Source organism: Ananas comosus, linkage group 8, assembly GCF_001540865.1.
Source record: "Ananas comosus cultivar F153 linkage group 8, ASM154086v1, whole genome shotgun sequence".
Taxonomy (NCBI): domain Eukaryota; kingdom Viridiplantae; phylum Streptophyta; class Magnoliopsida; order Poales; family Bromeliaceae; genus Ananas; species Ananas comosus.
The window spans coordinates 585394-609121 of NC_033628.1; the positions used below are offsets into that span (position 1 = coordinate 585394).

The 23728-nt window shown below is 37.1% G+C and overlaps 5 protein-coding genes across 7 annotated transcripts; 2 read left to right on the forward strand and 3 right to left on the reverse strand.

Annotated features, from left to right (window-relative positions):
* LOC109714515 lies at nt 201-4491 on the reverse strand. Its single transcript, XM_020239189.1, has 3 exons — nt 4305-4491; nt 1816-3427; nt 201-919 (listed from the first exon to the last, which is right to left on the reverse strand). The coding sequence occupies exon 2, from the start codon at nt 3368-3370 to the stop codon at nt 2939-2941; it is 432 nt and encodes a 143-aa protein (XP_020094778.1). The 5' UTR covers nt 3371-3427; nt 4305-4491; the 3' UTR covers nt 201-919; nt 1816-2938.
* Nucleotides 6837-13414, reverse strand: LOC109714048 (probable NOT transcription complex subunit VIP2). The gene is made up of 14 exons (XM_020238450.1): nt 13341-13414; nt 13148-13289; nt 11820-11925; nt 11566-11741; nt 10900-11272; nt 9930-10139; nt 9749-9850; nt 9099-9184; nt 8812-8994; nt 8038-8469; nt 7906-7958; nt 7771-7812; nt 7459-7597; nt 6837-7042 (listed from the first exon to the last, which is right to left on the reverse strand). The coding sequence occupies exons 1-14, from the start codon at nt 13412-13414 to the stop codon at nt 6965-6967; spliced, it is 2196 nt and encodes a 731-aa protein (XP_020094039.1). The 3' UTR covers nt 6837-6964.
* Nucleotides 14103-17029, forward strand: LOC109713850 (low-temperature-induced 65 kDa protein-like). Of its 2 annotated transcripts, none has more exons than XM_020238089.1 (5): nt 14103-14241; nt 15081-15341; nt 15464-15634; nt 15795-16682; nt 16765-17029. In XM_020238089.1, the coding sequence occupies exons 1-5, from the start codon at nt 14199-14201 to the stop codon at nt 16815-16817; spliced, it is 1416 nt and encodes a 471-aa protein (XP_020093678.1). In that variant the 5' UTR covers nt 14103-14198; the 3' UTR covers nt 16818-17029. The 2 variants fall into 2 exon arrangements, with proteins under 2 accessions (XP_020093678.1, XP_020093679.1); XM_020238090.1 differs by having other exon boundaries at nt 15090-15341; nt 16765-16891.
* LOC109713849 (pentatricopeptide repeat-containing protein At3g60050-like) lies at nt 17873-19909 on the forward strand. Its single transcript, XM_020238088.1, has one exon. It carries the CDS (start codon nt 18139-18141, stop codon nt 19669-19671), a length of 1533 nt encoding a protein of 510 aa, XP_020093677.1. The 5' UTR covers nt 17873-18138; the 3' UTR covers nt 19672-19909.
* LOC109713851 (heavy metal-associated isoprenylated plant protein 39) lies at nt 21586-23450 on the reverse strand. Of its 2 annotated transcripts, none has more exons than XM_020238094.1 (3): nt 23292-23450; nt 23098-23176; nt 21586-22175 (listed from the first exon to the last, which is right to left on the reverse strand). In XM_020238094.1, exons 1-3 carry the CDS (start codon nt 23298-23300, stop codon nt 21994-21996), a joined length of 270 nt encoding a protein of 89 aa, XP_020093683.1. In that variant the 5' UTR covers nt 23301-23450; the 3' UTR covers nt 21586-21993. The 2 variants fall into 2 exon arrangements, with proteins under 2 accessions (XP_020093683.1, XP_020093680.1); XM_020238091.1 differs by having other exon boundaries at nt 23098-23179; nt 23292-23444.

The window sequence follows — 23728 nt, forward strand, 5'->3', positions numbered from 1 at the left end:
CTTTAAGAACCGATTGATGATAGATTGGCAAATTTGTACAGTTATGAGTTATGACAAATGGGTAGCAGTAAACTATAAAAAACAGAGGCATTTTCCGTCCAAAATTACACTACCATTTTTTGGGATAGAGAGAGCACATTCATTTCTTTCTGATTACAAATTCATTTCTTTCTGATTACAAAAAATATTTCTTCGCCAAATTTACAACCACCTGAAATTTTGATAACACGTTTCTTGTAAAGTTACATTAGCAGCAGTGCCGAGGAAAACTGAGAGAGAGAAAGAAAGGAAAAAACGAAAAAACGAAAAAACAAAGAGAGATCGTCTATCTTTTCGTCAATGTACATCAACGAGTTCTAATACAAAGTTAAATGTCTCAAACATTCAACACTACTATAAATAATGATACAGGTTAAACGCCATCCATTCCGTAACCAGACTAAATGCATTTGGGTTTAGTGGTTAAAGAGATGGGGAGGCTAAAAGAAGCCATAAAACAGAATCAGATTAATAGGCACAAATATCGTACACTCCTCGGACACCACCTTAAGCAGTCAAAATCTGCAGGCATTTCATGAGGCTGATCAGCATTCCGACAATAAGGTTTGCTCAGAACCTTCATATCTTGGGATCAAAAAGTAGATGTTCACTCTGGTCCCAGTTTTGCTGACACAGATGACACTTCACCATATCAAAGATGTGTAGAAATAATTGGTGATAACAAGACGGGTTCTATTCCATGAAACATACATTCTTGGTACAGATCTTCTACCAGATAGATTTCAAATTCTTGCTATATGCACCATCAAAGACTGAAGTTGAGTTAGAAAGCAGTCCAGAATTCCACAGAATGGTGTCCAAAACTGAGCAAAATGTGAACTTTCTTGCAACCCCTGTTCGGGGGTCTAAGCATTGCAATCTGGTAGAACAACAAAACCAAGACATGTAAGAAAAAAAAAAAAAAAAAAAAAAAAAAAAAAACTTTTTTTTCTTTATATATCGTTTAGTAGAAAAAAAACTAGCTCACACATGCAAGCAGAACAATCAGATAAATAGTATCATTGTATATCTGCGCTAGACAAGCCAATCAATGCAGTCACGCAATTTGCACCGAAAGTTCTGTTGGACTTCTAGAGTGTGTGCAAATGAATAGACAGGGAAATCGCATTTCTGCTTCACCACATCTGGCTTTAATGACTTCTGCCTTATGGGCTTGTCTCTTCTATTTTTCTAGAAAATAATTTACCGAAATATGACGCATGCTGCACACTAATGTATAACACCAGATACTCTTAAAATCCAAGGATTTACTGTTACACTTCCAGGCTAGCTTCTTTCAGCAGCAGTAACACGAAGGGCTCTGTTTCAGAAAACACAACCAAAAAAGAACATGGCTGCACAAATCAAAATGTTGTAGGTGACAACAGCAGCTCCGGCAACAAAAATATAAAGTGGCTAATTGAAGGTAGCAAATGTGAAGCTTAGAAGGAGATTAGACAGTTAAAATATCATACAAAAGAAAATAAGGTTCCTCAGTTTTTGTCTCCAAATCATGCTATTGGCTTATCAGGCAACGGGACATGCAACAAGAGGCTTAAGCGAACTTCAAATTCTAGAAAGAGAAACAACCTCAGTTGGTGGTTGTCATACTGTTTAAAGCCGAATCCTAAAGCGATTAAAAGCCTTTAGACAATTGAGTTGGTCAAGAATCAGCACAGCATGGGATGCCTATGAATTTATGTATTCTTTCAAATGAACCCGAAATAATCAAATGAAATCATTTGGAATATAGCCTGCTTGATCAGATTAACTCACCTGCAAAGCTCGGTTATAAATTCTATAATCCACTATGTTGCCATGCACTTCAATTCATAATGCAGTTAAGATTCTTGCTAAAGCAGATGAGCAGATGAACAGCTGCAAGGGAACAAAGTCTCAGAGGAACAATGACTATTCCCAAATGCTGTGATAAGGCCATCCAACAAGTTATAACTCCACACCTACAAATGCAAGAAATCAGGTTAAACTCCTTACAAGTATAAACAATAAAAGAGTCACTAAGAAAAGCAATTAGAATTCTCCTGGGCTTATAGTGCTTCGAAGCTCCTGCAAAACAAATTGAAATTTCAGAAAAACCGACATGAGAAACACAGATATGAGAAAAACATAAAAAACCATTAATAACCACCAATTTGTTACAATCTACTTGAAAGAACAGTATGAGGACAAACCATACATAAGTATGTTTGACTGGGCCAGCAAATCCTGCCACTTCAAAACACCACTCATAAAATACTTGCATTCCATGTATCAAAGATAAGATCCATAACATAAGAATGTTTTATTGAGTATCACACATCATCACAAGATAATTATAAAGGTAATAGGAAACTTGGATCAGACACAATCTTTATGCATGTTCATCAAAAACAATGCAGTGACTAATTTATACCTAATAATGTTACAGTCATAATAACAGGAGTAATAACCAGAATAAAAAAAAAGAGAAGAAAATAAAAAAGCACAATAAACAAATAACTAATCCAGAACCAGACTATCAAGTCAAATTTACGAACGAAAATCACATCATTGTACCAACGGGTGTTGCTCTACACGACAACTAACAATACTAACAGGAAGTAATCGTGAGTAACTCTAAAGGTACTCCTCAGATAACAACTCTCGCCATTAGAATCACAGGTCAGCTTAAAAGGAGATGGAAAAGGAGTTTCAAAGTTAAATAGTTACAGCAAACATATCCAATTAACTGATACTACAAAGGAGCTTCAATAGTGTCTCATCATGTTCATAACACATCCGATTCCCTTCCGAGCCTACAGTAAGAAGTTCTTATTCCAATGAAGTGAAAGAGAGGGGAGAAGTAGAAGAAGATGGAAAAAGGAAGAAAAAGTAGGATAAGTAGAGGAACTAGTGATCTCTAAATCATGTCCATGCCGTCTCCAATTTGACCCAACATTGGAGAGACCGCACTAAAGGACCTCTCAAACGGAGAAGGGTGCATTTGGGCATCACGCTTGCGCTTAAAAGCACATCCCTCGGAGTTCTCAACTTCGAGCCTCCTCCTAACTCCTCTCACCACCTGCGCCTCTGCCGGTGAAAGAGGAAAAACCTGTCCACTCACTCTGCAAAGAGAGTTATGGTTATCGTACAGAATTCTCTGGTTACAGTTCTTATCGCAGATATGTGTGATTCCAGTTAGTTTGCAACGGTACATGTTCCCAAATATGTGTTCGTTCTGGCATCTCACATCACACTTGTGACAAGGGATCGGCCCTTCTGTGTTAAGAATACTGGACAAGAAAATCACATTGCTTGGCTCGGCAATCATAGATTTGCCAAATACCTCCATTGGACAGGCGGCCGAGAGAATCTTTGATGCTTGTTTCACTTTCTAGCACTGAAGGCTCTGCAACCCAAAAAATGACATGGATTTGCTTTAGCATTGAGTTGATTTTTCCTAAAGGACGTGCAACCAATGGAGATTATACCCCAAGTGCCCGCTCTTTTGATATGAAGCAGTTGAAAATTAACTTCGTGGCATAGAAAGACAAGTATTTCGAGAGGAAAAAGGGGTGCACAAGACATAAAACTGAAAGGGGGGAAAAAAAAAAAGCAAGTGAAAGAAGAAAGAAATGTAGAGGGGGTGATCAAACATATGCAATTCTGCTAGAAGAGATTACATCCAACCTGCAAAGTTGCAACCTTTCACTCTTATTATTAGAATTCTAAGCATATTTTAATTGGCATAGGTACAATATCAATGAGATGATTCCGAACATAATTAAAGAGTAAAATATATGAGAATAATCAAAAGATCTAGGCCTACATGAGCTTTCCTGAACCGTCCCCTACAAAATTATACAGCAATTCAACAACTACCACCTCTAACTATAATAGAAAACACTCAGATTTTACAACTAAAGACATAAAGACCGTAACTTTACTAACATACAACGCTATTAAACAAAAGAGGACCTTTTCTAAAACATCTGAAGAGCAGGAAAAAACCAATACTAGAGATCAAATCTTTGAGCTAAACTCTTAAATATCCGTCTCGCTTCATAATCCGATCCAATATGATGGAAACACATAAAAAGCAATAAATTTACAGCAACAAGCTCAAACAACAAGAATTCAACCTACTACAAAATAAAATCGACCTGAGATGATGATAATAAGGCTCTCCCAGTTAAACATTCTAAAACCCCCCCTACGTCGTGATAACAAAACCTAACCCTAATTGTTTTTTACCCAAATTCGAAGCGAAAGAGACGAATACTCACAGTGGGAAGAGCTCGGGAAAGGGTAACGACGCAGAGAAAAAAAAAAAACACAAAATTGAGAAGAGAATCGCGTGGATCGCCCTCGCTTCGAGGATCGGACTCCTTCTAGCTCCCTCCCTCTCTCTCTCTCTCTCTCTCTCTCTCTCTTCCACTTCGCACGCGGAGAGCGAGTCAAAAAACGCTCCCGTAGGGGGCGATGGGGAGAGGTATTTATATGGGCCCTCCAAAAAGTGTCGGCCCAAAACGAAAGGAAATGGCATGGAAATTGTGTCGAAATGGGCTCACATCAGACATTGCGAGCTCATTTAGCTCGAGCCGTTACTCCGCTCGGCTCGGCTCGGCTAGGCCTCGACTTGTAACACGGTCCCATTTGAGAGTGCACGAAGAAAATTCTTTCTTTTTTTAATAAAAAATATTACGAATTATACTAGAGCACAAAGAACCATATGTGTCAACTACGGGTGATTTTAAATTTGCTATCTAATTTTTTAAAGTTTTAAATTTACTTTATAAACTTTTAATTTGCTTGATTTAAATTTATCAATAATATTTTAATATTAAAATTTGAATTTATTGTTTATCTTTAAAGATCTAATCAGTATATTTCATGCCGTTTTCATTACTTAATTTATTAAGCAATTTAGCTTAAATTTTAAAATTAAAATATTATTGAATGGTTCAAATCAAATAAATTAAAGATTTATACAATAAAATTAAAATTTTTAAAGATTGAATAGTGGAATTCAAAATAATATATAATTTTAGAAATAAACTTAGTTGAAAAACTGAATCAACTAGAATTCAAATTTGAGATTTCGAGTATCAACTATTAATTCTTTATCACTTGCTCTAAGGACGTTGAGTACATTTATTTATTTATTTATTTAGTTTTGGCAATATTATATAGTTCTCGACGTATAAAATTTAGTATTATACAGTTTAAAATTATTATTGTTATTATTATAGGAAGTAGCAGGTTAATCGGGGTGAGCGACGCGTTATGATCGGCGAGGTTGTCGCGGAGGAGACCGGGGGGGGATCACGTGACTTATTAAATCGCGAAACGTGTCGGTCGATTGTGGGGCCCACTTCGCGACCCCTAGCGTGTATCTCGCTCCCCTCCCCAGCTTTTGGTGTCGTGTCGTGTGTTCGCGAAGCGGGTTGGCCCGCACGATGAGGATCCGACGGACGAACGAGCCCCGAGTGGCTCGACTTCGCAAAGTTGTTCAACTTCCGGAAAGGAGCAGTTTGGTGCTTTACTTTATTAGATAAATAATAATATAAACATCGATTTACTTTAATTAAGTTAAAATTTATTTATTTTTTACTTTAATTATCACTATAAGTTTTATATGTTTCTACCATAAAACGATAAAATTACAGCTAAGTTCGGTTGATATGTTATTTTCCAAAAAGTGACATGAATATTAATTTTTCTTCTAGAAGACAATTTAAATTGTTCATTCCATTGGCAAGTCACTTTTCTAAGATAATAAACTAATTTAATAATAATATTTCTGTGTTATTTCTTGATAGCTCAATTAATTTCTGTGTTATTTCTTGATAACTCAATTAATTATCACATTATTGTTTTATCAAAAAAATTAATCATAACTTGAATAATATAATCAGGTTATAATAATAAAAAGTAAAATTCAGTGATTCAATTAATACAAATTAAAGTTTGACTACCTAATCTTTAAAGTTTCACGAAAAGGACAACAGGCGTAGTTTACCCCCAAAACGCATTCAAAAGTTATAGAGAAGCCCCTCAGCTATGGGTCTATTTTATTGATTACACAATGTAAACAAGAGTTTTTTAAAAAAATTTGAGTTTTTCTTTGTGTATTCAAAAAAAAAAAAAAAAAAAATGGAGCTTAAATTCATCTCTATTAACTTAGTAAATTTTATTTTCTTCAGAATAATAAAAACTATTGAATTTAATTAAATTCTAAATAAGCTTGATAAACTCTGCCAATATTTTGCTAGAATCATTTAATTTCACAAAATTAAAAGCTTAAAATATCTGAGTCTAAGAAAATAAATATAGAGCATCATTTTACCAATCTAATGTTCGATAATTCAATCATCACCCTTTTTTGGTGGGGATAAAATGAATCATGCTCAAAACTTGCGTCAAAAAGCGTAGGATCCCCAGATCAAGTAAACCACCAGGTTAACCCATAACTAATTTTTGTCACCCTTACATAGTCAAATGAACTTACAATGATGGAATATTTTCTACGTGGCATAATATAGCAAAAACTTGTAATAATACGAGGGGAGAAACAAGAGACAAATACAAACATCATTCTAACCCAAACGGAAACTTCTTTTCAAAAAGGGCAAAAAAAAACAAAACAAAACAAAAGCCAAAAAAACACCACGTAAAAGTCAGATTTTCGTTTTATCTTTATCTTCTTTTTTTTATATAAACTCACCAATCTTATCATGCCTAATTATAAGAGGTAATTATAAACTCGCCAATCTTATCACCAATCTTATCATGCCTAATCATCTCACATTTTGATATTTCTTGGCATAATAATACGAACTTCAATTAGCCCATAAGAAGAGTTCAAGGAAACAATAACATTGGAGGAAAAATGACGAATAAAACACTATAAATTATCACCAAAAAAAAAAACATGCAAGAGCAATTAACACGCAAAGCATTTTGTTAATGTTGAAGGTGTTGGTTTTTTCTCCACTGCCTCAAAATAAATGACAACATTATCCTGCAGTAAACAGCCATAGCCGATTTAGCATCATATAGGTAAAAATGTAAATGGATCCCCCTCAACTTTTTTTATTTTTAATCGACAAGCCTTACCTTTTGATTTTTTGGAATCGAGCGGTCTTAGCCCAATAAATTGGATGTTTTATCAAATTCATCGATAAATTTAATGGTTTTACTCACTAATAGAGCCATTAGTATTTAACAACTTTTTTATTATAACTAACCAGAATAACTCAAATGAAAAAAAAAGGTCCCAATGGAGGAAAAAAAGTAAAATTGAGGTGTTAATGGCCTATAGTTGAGGGGGTTCTCCAAACATTTTTGCGCAAGCATATATAAGGTAAATATGAACAAACGAACAAAAAAAAAAGAAAACCACATAACAACAAACAAGGAAGGGTATTCTCATCAAACCTTCCGAATCGTCCCCCATGAGTTCGGATCAAAACAATGATAGGATGCCCTCTCATATGTGTTGGTCCTCACGAGAGGTTCCGACACGCGCGTAAACCATAATTGATACTCCTTGTGATAAAGCCATCCCCGCGAAATTCTGAGAATCATGAATGAGAATAGAGAAGTAGATAATATCACAATCAACACAGATTCGTTCACAATTCCAAAATGACCACATAGAAACAAACAAAAGTTGTTTCATTCAGTTTTTAGAAGAAGTGAATCTATGAGAGAGAGAGAGAGAGAGAGAGAGAGAGAGAGAGAGAGTACAGTTCTGAGGCAGCATAAAGCTGAGCTTCATCCTTAGGCATGCTGCACCGACGCAAAAAGAAAAGGGGAAAAAACTTTAATTGAACAGCGGCAGAGTTAAATGCAGTAACAGAAATTTCTGCTAAATTAACACACCTGTAGAAAATATAAAATAGAGTTCCAAGATCAAACTTCGAGAAATCTCCTTCCTACATCCAATAACCCATATTCATCATAATCTTGACGGGAAGAAAACTAAATATAGTACCACACAAGGTAAAATCAAACCTGTAGTGGAGATGGTGGGTGCGCACTGTAGCAACTTGGACTGGAATACTGTGGCTCGCCCTTAGCAGGTTCATCAGACCAGGGCGAATGGAATGTCTTATATAGATTATCCGATGAGCTCAAATTCAAACCCAAAGTAGTCAAATCAATTCCTAAAGCAAGGGATGCAAGTTCTGAGACACCCATCCTGATAACATCTAATAAACCAAGCAAACCAAATCGATCTGGAGCAAATTGTGCCCCTTGCAAGGATTTAAGACTCTGTTCCCTATACGGTTGGGCAGCGGCAGACATCTCTTGCAGCCGAAACTGAGATAGGTTATGCTGGTGTTGATACTGCTGAACGAGCTGTTCATATGCTCCCAAATTAAAAACTTGGTTTGGAGAGCTTAGTGGTCTCATTACAATGCTAGAAGGCCCACCATTTTGAATCTACACAATACAAGTTAATGGTTACCAATTAGTGTCACTTTATGGCTACACGTTGACCAAAGTTTTTGTATAAGTGCTGTTCGAGTAGAGCAAACAACTTTTACACTAAAATCTCCGCATCAAACAATATGCAGCACAAGCAGAAGCTGAAGCTTCAAATGGAGTTTTTGTTCTAGGGCCCAAAAGCACATTTAGCTTCCCACAAAAGCAAAAGTTCCAAACTATATCATTAGGATTTCTCAAAACTTTTTTTGCTTTCTGGCGCAGAGAAACTATTCCAGAAGCCAAGTCACATAAGCACTTAGCACGCTGCAAAAAATAACCATTGGATGAATAAATTACCAGAGAATGATATGTTCCGTAAGAGGATGGAAAAAGATTGGAGCCATGTAACTGGAAACAATCTTGGTTGTTTCCTGTTGAGAAAGTAACCCCAGAACTACTAACTGTAGCAGCGTGCTGCTGCTGCTGTTGATGGTTGGATTGGTAAGGTCCTCCTAAGATGAATCCAGCAGATCTTGCCATCTGCATTTACAATGCAGAAAACATGTTGCAAGTTATGGGCACAGGAGAGAAATAAATGCTCTTCAGTAATTAATTCTTTAGGAACATAGAAGGAAAAGACAGACAGGGAAGTGCTGTGAAGGGATCATAGGCACGTTTTCATGGAAATGTTCCTTCTGATGCATATCTGAGGAAAAATCTGAGCAACCACCTACACAAAAACTAAACTTCTCAGTTAAAAGCCAAACACCCCAAATCGTCCATATGAGTGAAAATGTGATAAAGTAAAAAAAAAAAACATTAAATTAGAACTTTTCCAAATGATAAGCTTATTGTTGGTAGCGATCATTAGTTTCTAAAACTCTTATGCAACATCGAATTCTTAGTATGATAGTAGCAGCTATTATTTCTCATTTAAGCACTATAGAGGTGTTTAGAGAGACCTTCCCTCATTAAAGCTATACAAAGTGAGACCTTTGTTTCGTGTAGATCATCGATAGGAAAACAAAAAAAAAACTCCTATATACAATATCTTGTATGATATATATGCCATACATGGAGAATTATCACAATGACAAAGGATTGATGTTGGAGGAGAATTATCACAATGACTGTTCGACATAGATGATTCAATTTAGTCAAAAGGTACTAAAGCCATATCTGAACAGTGATATGCCAGAAAAAGAAAAATTATAATCCCATTAATGAGGTAGACATAAACGACAAAGAATGAAAGAAATAAGAAAGCGAAGTCTAGATTATACAAGGAGATGACCTTTGCATCCAGGCAAAGCTGGAAAATCTTCATTTTGGATGCTAAATTCTTGGCTTTGTTGGACAATAGAACTAACACCGACCCCTTGCTTCCGTGTCAACCCTACAACTTTAAGATCAGTTGACAGTCCTTGAATCACCATTATGTGAAGACATTAAAGTCCAGATAAAACATCAAGTACCCATTTGTCCTTGTGCACCTCCCATCGAACTCCGTTGAGTAGTCAATTGGGGAAAATCATTCAAGTCAAAGGGAGACTTGTCATTAGAGTTCACATCATTTAAGATCCCCATCGAACTGGGTGAATTGTTGGCTCCTCTTACTTGGTTCTGAGATAACGATCCACCAGATGCAGTATTAGAGTTCCCAAGCACTCCAAGCATTTGCGGGACTGTTAATTCAGGTAGCTGAATAAAATCCTCAAAAAATCATAATAATACAATCACTATTCAGAACTAAAAATTTCTTCCATGATTCATGAAACACACATCCAAAATAAAGTTTTAAAGTAAAAATTTTGCAGCAGATGATGAAAAGATTGAGTGAGAATGTACAGAACGTACCTAAACTATATTGCAATTTCAAAATGGTTGTTGAAACCTTTTCATTACTTAGGTTTTCAAAAGGTCTGTCAAATTCTCTTAGAACTTAAAGGCTTCCCTCGAAAGTTGTGGAATATTCTGTTATCAGTAAAATTTTCCATCGGAAAAGTAAAAAAGTACAGCTAAGCTCTAACAGATGTACTAAAAGTATGTAGTGAAATAAAAAGTTCAGGCCAGAACCTCACAATGGCTATAGTTCAGGTAAGGTCTGTATGTTTTCAACAAAAATCAACATTCCACAAATTGGCAGATCTGACTGACTATAAAATATAATACAACAGTGGTACAGCTGCAGCTTCACGGAAACAGTATTAAAAAAAATAGTAGCTCATTGAAATCAGATTCACCAGGTCAAATCAGAAAGAACTTCCTTTTGCAATCTCTTAGGATCACAGCCTAGTCCTACAACATACTCTACTAATATTTCTAGTCTAGGAGATATAATAATAATAATAATAATAATAATCTTCCTCGATTATCCAACATAAGTTATGATATATCATAAAGATACGGAGACATTGCAATGACCAGGAAGGTTGACAAACGTGCCTTGTTGTAGCATACCACCCATCAGCCCGTTAGACCCTTGTACATTGAGGCTCCTAGATCCACTGTTCACTGCTAAGTTTACACGTGAAGCAAGACCACCAACGGAATTTATGCTTCTTCCAGTGTTGGCCCCACCACCCACAATATTTCCCAATGAGCTCGCCAATTGAGGACCTACATTATCTAAAATGGGTGATATACCCAAGCCAGGAACAGTACTGCGGTCGCCAGCAGCAGTAGCAGAGGCTGAGAAAATCCCAGAAATTGAACCACCAACTCCACTCATGTTACTGATAAAAGCATGATTACCTACAATATTGATTCCCCCTCCATTTGTCATCCCTGTGTACCCGTGTGCACTTCCCTGTGAAATCTACACAAAAAAAAGAGAATATGGAGAAAGCATGCATTAACAAGCCAAAAGAGGATAATTTCAAAAGGCAATTTAATCCTAAAACAAAAAGGAAAGATAATTCATATGGATTTTATCTAGGGATAAACACAATTTTGGTCACTGAACTTTGACCTAGATTTCAATTCCATCCTCATAAATGCAATCATAATAATTTAGTCCTTGAAATTCGTTTATGTTGCCAAACCCAACATTCTGTCGCTAAGGCTTCTGTGTATCAAGCTATTCTATTGAGAGGCATTTTGCATACAAACCTGAGACAGAGCAAAGGAAATATTGCTTGGTGAAAACCTCCCACTGGAAATGCTCCCACCAGGTTGAGGAACACCACTTGAGGGAACACCGGTCATTGCTATGTCTCTCGATGCAAGAGAACTTGGGATATGGAATGTTGAAGTTTCCGTCAATCTTGTTGAACCGTTGGGACCACCTAACAAAGGGAGAGTTGTTCCTAAAAAAACATTGGCACATTTCTCAAATAAAGTATGAGGGGAGAACGAAAACCCACCTGCCCCGTGAAAACCCGGAGTAGTTGCAGATTGACTAGAAAATGATGTTGAGAAAGGCCTTGAAGTAGAATCAGGAAAATTTGATGAGGAACCACTAACCGTTGACTGCAATTAAAAGTTCATGATAGATGTAATTTTACTGCAATCCTATGTACATGTGTAAGAATATACAAGGAAGCAAAATTAGAGACTCCTGAAATAACAGGGAGAGTCAACAGCATTGCACTTTCTATAAGCATATCAAGTGGCATAATAGGGATAAGAAAAAGAAATAAAGAAATAATCTCTGGCAGAGAAGAAAACAAAAGACCAGCTCATATACATAATATATATTAGTCATATAGTAAAGCATATGAAAGAAAAAAAAAACAAAAAGCATGTCTCTAACTTCTCTGTGGGTGCATCTACTGTTAATGTCGACACAATTCTGATCTTAACCTTTCCTTCCAGCGAAATTTAACATTAAGTACCATACACACTCATAAACTCAATTAACATTTGTAGTTGCACAAATACAAATAGATTTGTAAAGTTTTAACTTTATATTTAAACTATATATAGATGGATATAAACTATTACTTTTAAGTGGCTAGAATGGAATACATGAAGAATCCATATGATTATCTAGCAAGGCAGGACTTAAAAAACTACAAAATAAACAAACATTCCTCCGATTAGTAATGTAATTCATATAAGGTATTGCAAAAAGGGAAGCGAACTCAAATGAAATCAGTACTATCAAAGTAGGCTTTGGAAATCTCACACCTCAACATTCCTACATATTTATACATATTGAAATCACAGTTTATTCAAAAAAAAAAAACAGGAAAAAAAAACCTATAACACATAAACAAACTTAGTTTCCAAGAAGGATCAAACCAGAGAGTTGTTGTGATGTGTTAAAAAGAATTCATAAAAAAAACTCGATTATGAATGCTTTTAACTTCCGTTTTCTGCAACAGCAGCTTAATCTATTACAAGGATAGGACAATTACATCAGTAAATCATGAAGCATATAGTATTAACAAAAGAGAAACTTAGAAAGCAGAAAAGGTGGTGAAATTTAGCATGAAAGAATCGCACGATTAAGTAACCGAACAATCGACTAGCCACTAACTCGAAGTCCGTAAACATCTTTCACGTTACAAAGCACTTACACTTTGAGATCAACCAGTGCAACACAACCATTAGGGCGTAGGATTGAAACAATTAGGCTCCGAACAGTGGAGAATCTCAGGGTCGGGTTAGCGCGACGCGTTAATAGCCCTAAGGAGGAGGTCAGAAGCAGCGTAGAGACAGAGAGAGAGAGAGAAAGAGAGAGAGGTACCTGAGGGAGCCCGAGGTCGCCGGAGAAGTCGCCGGAGAAGTCGCCGGAGAGGTGGCGCGCGGCGCGGGAGACGAGAGGGAAAGAGATTTGAGGAGGCGCGAGAGAGGGTTTTGGGTGGTGAGTCGAAGACGAAGCCGAAGTTCTAGAAATTAAACCGAGATTTACAAAAAACAATAATAACAAAGTTGGTCACCTTTCACTGGGCCGCAACAGCCCAAAATTTGCATTTGGGCTCAGAATTGGATCGGGTTTCGGGGCCCGCCTCATTTGCTCCGTGGGTAAAATTGCAGGAGACTCCTCAAACTGTAGCCTGTAGGCAATTTGAAATGGCCCTCTAAAATTTTATTTTTTAATCGATATTTTTTTTCTAAAGCATAATTCTTTAAAACTAATTGATTTTGGATAGTAAATTGATTAAAATTTTATTAAATATAATAAATCTTAATCAATATTAGCAAATGAAAACACACTAATTAATGACATATAGTTGAGGCCCGTATAGTTGAGACATGAATTTATGTTATTGGCAAAGATCATCTTCATGTTGAAATTTTCAAAGAAAATTTTGAAGCAGTAATCTGAGTTATTAGATTTAATAAAATAAGGAGTCTTCTGTTCACCTGTTCCACTCTTCTGTTTTACGATAGCTACAGCTTGCGCAAACTTTGATGCGTGTCTACTTTTTTTTTTTTTTTTCCTAAAGCAGCTTTGTACTTTTTCATCTTTCTATTTTTATAAATAAAAATACATCAGGCTAATAATTATTTAAATAAATAAATGTTTTTTTTATCTTAAAAAACGAAATCCGGAGCCCACGTGCCACAGATTAATTGGACCGAACATAGACACCGCAGCACTCCATCTTGCCAACCCGCAATCAAAAGATCAAAAAAATAATAATACGAACTCTCCAGATTGAGAGGCTAAAAAGCCACCGCACGTTCCACTCCTCTTTCCTTCTCCGCACTTCTCTAATTACTTCTCACTAATTAGAGCTTAATTGCTATCTCTCTCTCTACATCTCAATCGTGAGTTCGTTTAATTCGTAACCATGCAAGAAGTTAGACCCGCGGACACTCCCCTCGTTCACTCCGATATATTATAATAGGAATAACATTAATGTGACATTCTATTGTCGTGTATTATTAATGATTCTTAGCTCCTTAGTATGATTGACGATGCAAAATCATGTAGGAAACAAACCTTACAAAAGGGTGTTTTTTTTTTTTTTTTCCTTTCTTGTTTTTGTTAAGCTCTCGAGAGTAAGTATTTCTATTTTTACTATTGTACGTTTGGATGTATAAATATTTAATATAATATACTTATAGTAGTTGATAAATGATGGGTGTGAATAAATATATCTAAAAAGTATTTCATATATCGGCCCTTAAATTATTGCAAGTGAAATGAATGTTAATATTTTAGGTAGCTAAAATCAAACTCTTTATTTTCAGTTGCATAATAAAAATCGCATACTATTACTCAGTATTTTGTTCGGACATTCAGACATGGCCTTTAGTACATTTGTGAATAATTTTTTAAATTATTGGCATATTTAGGAACGTACGTATAAATGGATGATTTTTATTCCAGGTTGTTAGTATTTCTTGATGAAGTGGTAAAACATGTTTGATAAATTAATGCATGTAGTGAGTCTAGTGACTAGTAGTGAGTAGTTTCTAACGTTTAAAACACAAATTTTCTAACCAATAGATCGATTTTGCAACAATACTTATAATTTCAAGTAAAAACGTGACAATAATATAAACTTTTTATATTTATAAATGTTTTGGACTTATATTTATCTCCACATGCATTTAGACGTACCTGCAGTATCTTACTACATCAATTAACTATGAAGTATATATGGGATTAATAGTGCAATTAACAAGTAAAGCTCAATTTAGTTTTCTGTACTCATTTATTCTTTTAGCCATTGAAGGCGAGGACGAGCATCACGAGAAAAAACCAGTTACTATGAAAGTGAAGGAGAAGGTGAAGAAGCTTAAGAACACTGTCACCAAAAAGATACGTGGCGGCGACGACCAGGACCAGGGCCATGACTACGAACACCAACGCGATCACGATCGCGACATGGATGAGGAGGAAGAAGAGGAGGAAGAGGAAGGAGGATACCAAGAGGACGACGAAGATAAGCTAGTGGATCCCGAACCTGAGGTTCATGGTGCCCCTAGTACGTTGTTATAAACTTGGCGATTAATTTTCATGTCTTAATAATGGTTTAATTATGTTTAATTATGATGTACTCTTTTTAAAACTTTTCTTCTTGTTCAATGATGGTTAATTTGAATGTAGCGTATGACACTGCCACTGTTCCTGCTGCTGTGACCGGCCGAGAAGAAACAGAACACGAGAAAGTTAGGGCAAGAGAGAGTGAAGAACCGGAGAAAGTAAGGCTAGGGGACGTCGCGGGATCGACCGTCGAGGACCCCGCGGCCCCCCATTCCTCTACACCGCCGCCGAGAGGTACTTTTTATGTTATTTTGTATTTTGTCATTAAAAGGTACATATATTTTTTATTTTGTCATTCGCATAATCCAGTACTTCTAAGGAAGAAGAACAATAGATTGATTTTTTTTTAAATTTTGATAACGAGTTTGAAATAACGAGTTTGAATTGTTAGCAGGTGGTGAGGTTATATCTGTCTCGCCAATCATACAATCCTTCGAGGCCATGTCGGTCGCCGACAAAACCGAAGGCCCGACCGGTCAAGAAGACCAGTTTTCCCCGGAGAAGCCATCGAAGCGAGGATACGAGGAGGAGCGTGACGTCAAACTTGAAGATCGTTTAGAAGCAGCGGCACCGACCGCTCCTACCGGATCCCATGACCAGTTTTCTCCCGAGGAGCCATCGAAACAAGCAGCAGCGGAGAAGCAAGAGAACCAGCAGAGCTACACGGAGAAGCTCAAATCCGCTGCAGCTGGGACCACCGAGTACGGAAAGAAGATCGCGTCTGCGGCGTACGACAAGGCTGCGGGAGTGGGTGCCACGGCGTACGACAAGGCTTCGGGAGCGGGCGCTGCCGTGATGGCTAAAGTGCAACAGCCGCAGGGAGGCGGCGGTGTGGCGGCCACCACCGGCGAGGAGGGATCGGGGAACCGAGATAAGGGGGTGTCCATGAGGGATTACATAGCAGAGAAGCTGAAGCCCGGGGACGAGCACAAGGCATTGAGTGAGGTGATATCGGACGCAATGCCGACAAGGAAGGGGGAGAGGAAGGGAGAGATCGAACATAAGGCGAGCGAGGAGGTGATCTCAGGATCCGAGGAGAGGAGCAGAGGAGAAGAGATTGAACGTAAGGCGGGCGAGGAGGCGGTAATCGGAGGAGGAGGAGAGACCGAACAAAAGGCGGGCGAGGAAGTGACAGGATCCACAATATCCGACGAACGGAGGGGAGGTGTGACAATGATGGAGAAGATACGCGGAGCGGTCACTTCCCTCATCGGCAGCAATGGCACCAGTTCAAAATCGCCAAAATCGCCAAAATCGCCAGCAAGCGATGCTAAAGAGAAAGGTACGTTATGCATGCCAACACATCAGCAGAATCAATCGACCATTTGTTAACGGTTGAGTTGACTCGGTTCGTTTATTTGCAGGTGCGAATGCGAATGTTGTGGAGGGAACGAAGCAGGAATCGGAGGTCCGTTAATGGCAAAATGGATCATCCTTTATATTGATGGACCTGTGGAATAAGATGATGTTGTCTATTTGTTTTAGCTTTTGTTGTTCTTGTGTGTATGGTGTGCTTTGTGGTCGTTTGCTTGGCTCACGTTGTGAGTGCTATTTGTTGTGTATGTTTATTATTATACAGTGAAATAAGTGAGCATATGTTGTTAATATATTATACACTCCAAACTTGCCTGTGCTGTGTTTCTTTTTTTTTTTCCTGTGGTTTTGAAGGGCAATAAATTATGGGGATCCTTTAAAATATTTAAAATTAGAATATCTATTAAGATATTTATAAGGAAATATATTTGGTAATTAATAAAAAATATACAATTTATTTTTATTCTTAAATTATTAGAATAAATTTCGCTCTACATCTTATATGGATGTGGTTGAATTTGAATCAACTAATATGGATATACCACACGGCAATATGGATAGATAGTAAGGCTTGATTTTTTTTTTCTTTTTTTTTTGAGGAAAGATGGTAAGGTATTTGCTTCATTTGTTAAAACTGCTAATGTGGTAAACATACTGAATTTATTATTTGGTTTATATGATTATATGGGAGTGTTCACTGATAAAATTTATTTCTCCATATATAAAATGACAAATAAAAATTTTAACTCGTTCAATAATTTTATATTTAATATATTTCAATAAATTTATATTTAATTTTGTCTTCTAATAATATTTAAGGTTATTAACTAATGTATTTTAAAATTTTAAACTAATTATATTTAATAGATGGTTTTTTTATTATATTTCTGTATTTAAAATATTTGACAGATAAATTTGTTTTATTATATTATATCTGCCACAATTTATTTAACAAAATTATATGATTGTAATCAAACTAGATTTATCATTATTTATAAAATAAAAATATATTTTTTTCATATTAATACAACGCATACCTTTTTTTAATAGTTAAAAGTAAACTTTGGCCGGTGCATGGACGAACAGTGCACCCGGTGCGGCGAGTAATTACGTATCCGTACGTCTCTCGTTAAACCCTAGACCCCAATCGCGAAAGATTTTTCTTTCGAGAATTTAGTTCCTCGCGTGTGTTCTCTTCTCGGATTTTGCTTCCTCAACTCAATTTAACGCACTCGTGTAATAATTTTTGTAGATAATAGATGCTTTCTTCGTACTCCATTAATGGAGATTGGGAGATCTCTCGGCCATGGAGCGAAGCTTTTATTGAAATCTCCAATTTGGGATTAGGGTTTTCCTCGGAACTATTTAGGGCTTCGGAATCCCTACAAGTATGAGGACGAGCGATTGCTTGGGTTTCGTTCACCATGAGACCAATTCCTTGGATCAATTCGAGGGCTTTAGGGTTCCTCCTCGCTCGCCGCCCACGCCTTTGCCCTTCGAGGAGTTTTTGCGGCGGTGGGCACCCCAAAAACGAAGAAGGTTCCAAGACAAGTGGCGAAGAAAGATCGGATTTTAGGGTTCATTATGAAAACCCTAGTGGGTTTACTTCGAATGTCGATGGTAAAAGAGCGGATTTTGAACGCCTCCCCCCCGAACCGCTTCTTAGGTTTTCTCCCGATGGATCGGAAAACAATGAGGAAACGATTGATGGTAGCGGTTTAGATTCAAAAAAGAGGTATTTTGAGGGTATAAGATCAGAAGCGGATAAGATATTGGAAATTCTCCAGCAGGATGGTCCGGGATTCAACGCCCGGACGGCGCTCGACGAATTGCATCTGAGAATCTCCGCCGTTCTCGTGAGGGAAGTCCTTTTCCGCATTCTGATATCCATTAATGGCGCCAACAAGCCGAGATGCGCGAAACTCGCGTACAAGTTCTTTTCTTGGTCCGGTCAGCAAGAGAACTACAAGCACAACACTAACATCTACAATCTCACGCTGAAGATATTCGCGGAGTCAGAGGAGTTGAAGGCCATGTGGCGACTGGTCGAAGAGATGACCGAGAATGGGCTTCCTGTCACCGCGCTGACATTCAATATACTTATTTGCGCGTGCGGAGAGGCGGGCATGGCTCGGAAATTGGTCGAGAGATTTATAAAGTCGAAGACGTTCAATTACCGACCATTCAAGCATTCCTTCAATGCGATTCTCTACTCGCTCCTGACCGTGAATCAGTATAGATTGATCGAATGGGTTTACCAGAAAATGCTTCTCGAGGGGCACTCGCCGGATGTTTTGACCTATAATGTGATTCTGCGGGCCAAGTACTCGTTGGGTAAATTGGATCAATTTCATAGGCTTTTGGATGAGATGGGTAAGGATGGGTTTGCTCCTGATTTACATACTTACAATTTATTGCTTCACGTCCTCGGAAAAGGGGATAAGCCGCTCGCCGCCCTTAATCTGCTTAACTATATGAACAATGTTGGTTGCCATCCGAACGTGCTTCATTTTACCAACTTGATCGATGGGCTCAGTCGTGCTGGGAATCTCGATGCATGCCTATACTTCTTTGATGAGATGGTTAAGAGAGGTTGTGAACCCGATGTGGTGTGTTATACGGTTATGATAACAGGGTATGTGGTGGCTGGTGAATTCGAGAAGGCTCACAAACTGTTTGATGAAATGATCGTTAGAGGGCATCTGCCAAATGTGTATACATACAATTCAATGATTCGCGGGCTCTGCATCTCTGGTAAGTTTGATGAGGCGTGCTCCATGTTGAAGGATATGGACTCCAGGGGCTGCACGCCAAATTTCTCGGTATACAGTTCTTTGGTGGTGAGGTTGCGAAATGCTGGCAAGACTTCTGAGGCAAACCATGTAATCAATTATATGGTGGAGAAGGGTCATTATCTTCATCTAGCGTCGAGGTTCAAGGGATACAGAAGATGCTAAGTTTCAGTCTCAGAATGCAAAAGCTGGAGGTGGAAAAACAAAACCACTTGTAAGATCTGTACTTTAGTCTGATTCTTTTTATGTTTAGTAGACCATGAACCAGAAAATGTCTCTGGTTGATTATTTATTCATAAAACTTCTCCAGTTTACTGTTTAAGAAGTTATTCACATGACGATAGGAGCCAGTGTAACTTTTGTGCTAACATACACATAATGGAAAAGTTTGATGCATTGATCACTTATTGTTGCATTTGTCTCTGGTGAGGACTACTACTACTGAATGCTCTATGCATTCAGTCCATGCTGTATAACATAGATCCTAATGAAATTGGTTCTTGTAATATCCCAATAGTCCTACATCGTGTAATATGGAAGAGTGTGGAGGGCTTATATATAACGGGCACACTAGAACTAATAACTGGACTTAAACATTTTGTGCCGGTGGTTTAAGACCCAACAAGTAGTTAGTGCTAGTGGGCTGGATTGTTATAGTTCCTTTTCAAACAATCGACCTAAATTAAATATCTACTCTAAGCATCCTGCTCCTCCCTATGCTATTTTACTTAATCCATTGGCAACTCGAAATTTCATTTTGCTCATACCTTAGTGATTTTTTTTAAAAAAAAAGGTTTATTGTTAGAAACTAGGTGTGAATCTCAATGGGAAAGTCGCCTAAATCACTCTACTGCAATTGGTAAATTGGCCGAATCTATCTTTTAATTAATTTTTAGGTGTGAACTATTTTGTGGAGTCCCCCTGAAAATTCAACTACATTTTTCACTGTGAGATGATTTCTTTCGTCTTACCTGTTTTTTGCCTCTAAAACTCATTCTATTTAGGCCAAGGATTTTCACTATCTTGTATATTCACTTTTGGTGGTAAGCTCATTATACATTGTAATCTATGATTTATATTTTAGCCATATATATAAATATTTAAGATGGTTGGCTTGGTCTTTTGTGCTTTTTATATAGAGAAAGACATCACTTCAGTTTGAAGGCATGAAAAAAGCTTGAAGAGAGGAGCACTTAACAATGGCATATATAATTCAATCTATGTCATGATGTCACCGGCATAATCATTTTATAGGCCTTTCTACCAAATTACCTTCAATTGCAGGTAGAATATGCCCATCTTGGAATAGCATGATACATTGTGCTCAATGTTCTTATGCATGATGGTCCAACTGTAGGCTCTAGTGCAGGTTGAAGTGGTTTCGCAATATCATCACGATAAAGCTTTCGGAGCTAATGGTAACATAGCAATGAAGAAAATCATGTTATCTTGGAAAAGGATTTACATACAAATAGCTTTTCAAAAAAAGTTTTTACGAACTGTTTTCCTGCGATTCGTGTTTACTCCCTTATCAGATGAATCACTCCCGTTGAAGAGGTGAGTTCGTAAGAATTTTGTAGACTATTTGTGGGTATTGTATTACTCTTAGAACTTATGATAGCTATAGATTTTCTTTCTTTTCCCTTTTGTTTGTGATAGAAAACAGCTGCTACCTCAGCTGAAGGTGATTGATGACCAGTTTATTATCTCTATGTGTGTTGCTTTCTTCTTTATCTCTAATCCGTTGCTTTCTCCAAGCAAGTTTATGTTGACTCACATTCCTCAAACACAAAGATCGAACCAAACCGTGACGTATTGGTGATTGGAAATCTATACTTAATTCCATCAGGATGATCATGCTGCATACAATTGGTGAGGGTGTGACATCAAGCAAGCGTGCATGCGCCTAATATTCCAACTAGTCTTTTTGCTAGATGCACGAACCAAAACTACATGAAACGTAGTGGATTTTTCCTTCTTATTCAAGCTTTTGAAACTTTGCTAGCTACAGAAGCAGGAGCTAGCCATTTGACGGACAAAAGGTTTGAGCTTTTGTTACGACAGGAAGCTAGAATGAACTTCTGAGTTCAAACGAAGCACCAATTTGCATCTCTCTCTTCTGTTGTACCAAGTTGTTGAGGAATTTAGAAGTGAAAAGATGCGAAGCACTTTTTGAAACAGCTCTACTCAAACAGCAATTCTGTATAATTGTCGGTGTAAAGCTAATGCACTCCATTCTTTGCTTCTGATAGTTTGTGTAAATTTGATTGTGGAATCAGAGGCATGCAGCATTTTCTTGCCACCTTAAGTTGGCGGATGCGTAAAACTACTCATAGTGGCTTTACATAGGTAACCTCAAGTTGGCGGATGCGTAAAACTATTCATAGTGGCTTTACATAGGTAAGGTAACAACCCTCAGATTATTTGAGAAAAAGAGGGGGGAAAAAGCCTTCATTGTGCCCATTGTAGTGATTGTGTAATGCTGTATCATTTCTTCTCCTCTTTCTTTTCTTCCTTCTTTTCCTCTTTCTTTTCTTCTTTCGCCGGTCCGACGGATATTATATCAATTTTTCCAATTTTCTTCAACTTCTTTGCTATTGCCACTGTGTCCATTTCACCTATTATGGTCATCTTTTGCTCCTTAAGGTCAGCAGCTATTGAATCAATCCCTGCAGCAAAGTAACATTCCCCCTGTTACAGTGATATGTACAAAAATGCTTCTTCATTTGATTAGTATATTAGGTATCAAAGGCTTAACCCATTCAGATGTGAGAATCTTGTTCTTTTAGATGTTTTTTAAGTTCGACTCTACTAAGCAAAACTCCCAAAACAAAAGAAAAGGAAAAGCTCTGATTTGAAACTTCTGCATCTATCGTAGCTGGAAAGCTTCAGAATCTTTAAAGTTATTCGCTAGAATCAAAACTCATCTTACGCTAATCAACATGAGGTTTCAAAAAACTAATTGGAATCGCACCATTTAGAAAGCTGATGTTGCAATAGGTCTCCAGTAAAAACAAAATCATAAAATCATTAGGAAAAAAACATATGTAAATCAAATAAACTAAGGGATCAGAGGTGACCCACACATATACTATAACCAACCGAATCTTCAAACTTAGCGTGTAATTTGGACCCATCTAGGTCGATTTCATGCGCAAATAAATTTAAGGCTTTGCGTATGCGATTTGTTATCTTTTTATCATTAGTGATGTGTAAGGTGCCAAAATTTTCCTACAGTTCCAAATCACTTCATTCTCAAGTTTCTTATTCTCGGTAATGATAAATTAAGCGATCGTATTATTAATTTCAATCGAAACCATGGAATCCATATTTCATGGGATTATTACATAATTTATGACTGAAAACAAATTATGCTTATTAAAATTGTTGTATACTGATTGAATAACCGTAGCGATGAATTTGAAAAGTTTGAACGAAAATTTTAAGACTCTCTCGGAACTTCAATACCAATAGCATCTCAGAAAATTTACTAAGCCACTTTTTCCTCCTAAATTCATTTTTCTTTCTCTAAGAAACTATGAGGTATACTAGTTGATGACATATATATATAAATCAGTAGAACAAAGATACCGTAGATTTCGGCGACTGCTTCTATGGCCTTTTGCTTCGTCTTCTCATCGTTCATCGCCAGAATTTTTAGCACCACCTTCTGCTAAATTTAAGGCAAAATATGTAGGGGGTGAAGAACATGAATTGAAACATCTAATAACACCATAAATGATTGTTGATTAACAAGATCTGATCCTTAAAATAATTTTACTTACCTGGGCCATTTGAAGATGGTAGGGGGGCACTCCTTTTTGGAAAAAGCCTTTTTCTCAGATGGAAAAATGATCACTAGCAAAGGTGGGGAAAGAGGGCCTCTAGTGCCTTATATAGAGGAGTTACTTATTTTTTCTTTTTCTTTTTATTTCTTTTTGTGTTTTTGTGGGGGTGAATGTTAATTTTAGACCCAGTAAATCTCTCATGTTACCAAATAAAGTGGAGTAATATAGATATGTTTAGAGTGTGATTCTTAATAAAGGGATGTTTTCAAAATAATGATTTGATGGGTTTCGGTGCAGTACTGTGCCAGGGCCATTTTAGTGTTTGTCTTAGTTTTGTTTTTACCATCTAATTGTCCTTAACTTTATGATTATATATCTACTCTAATTTTGTCGGTCATGGTTAGTCAAAACGCTTCTCCTGCTTTGATACTTTG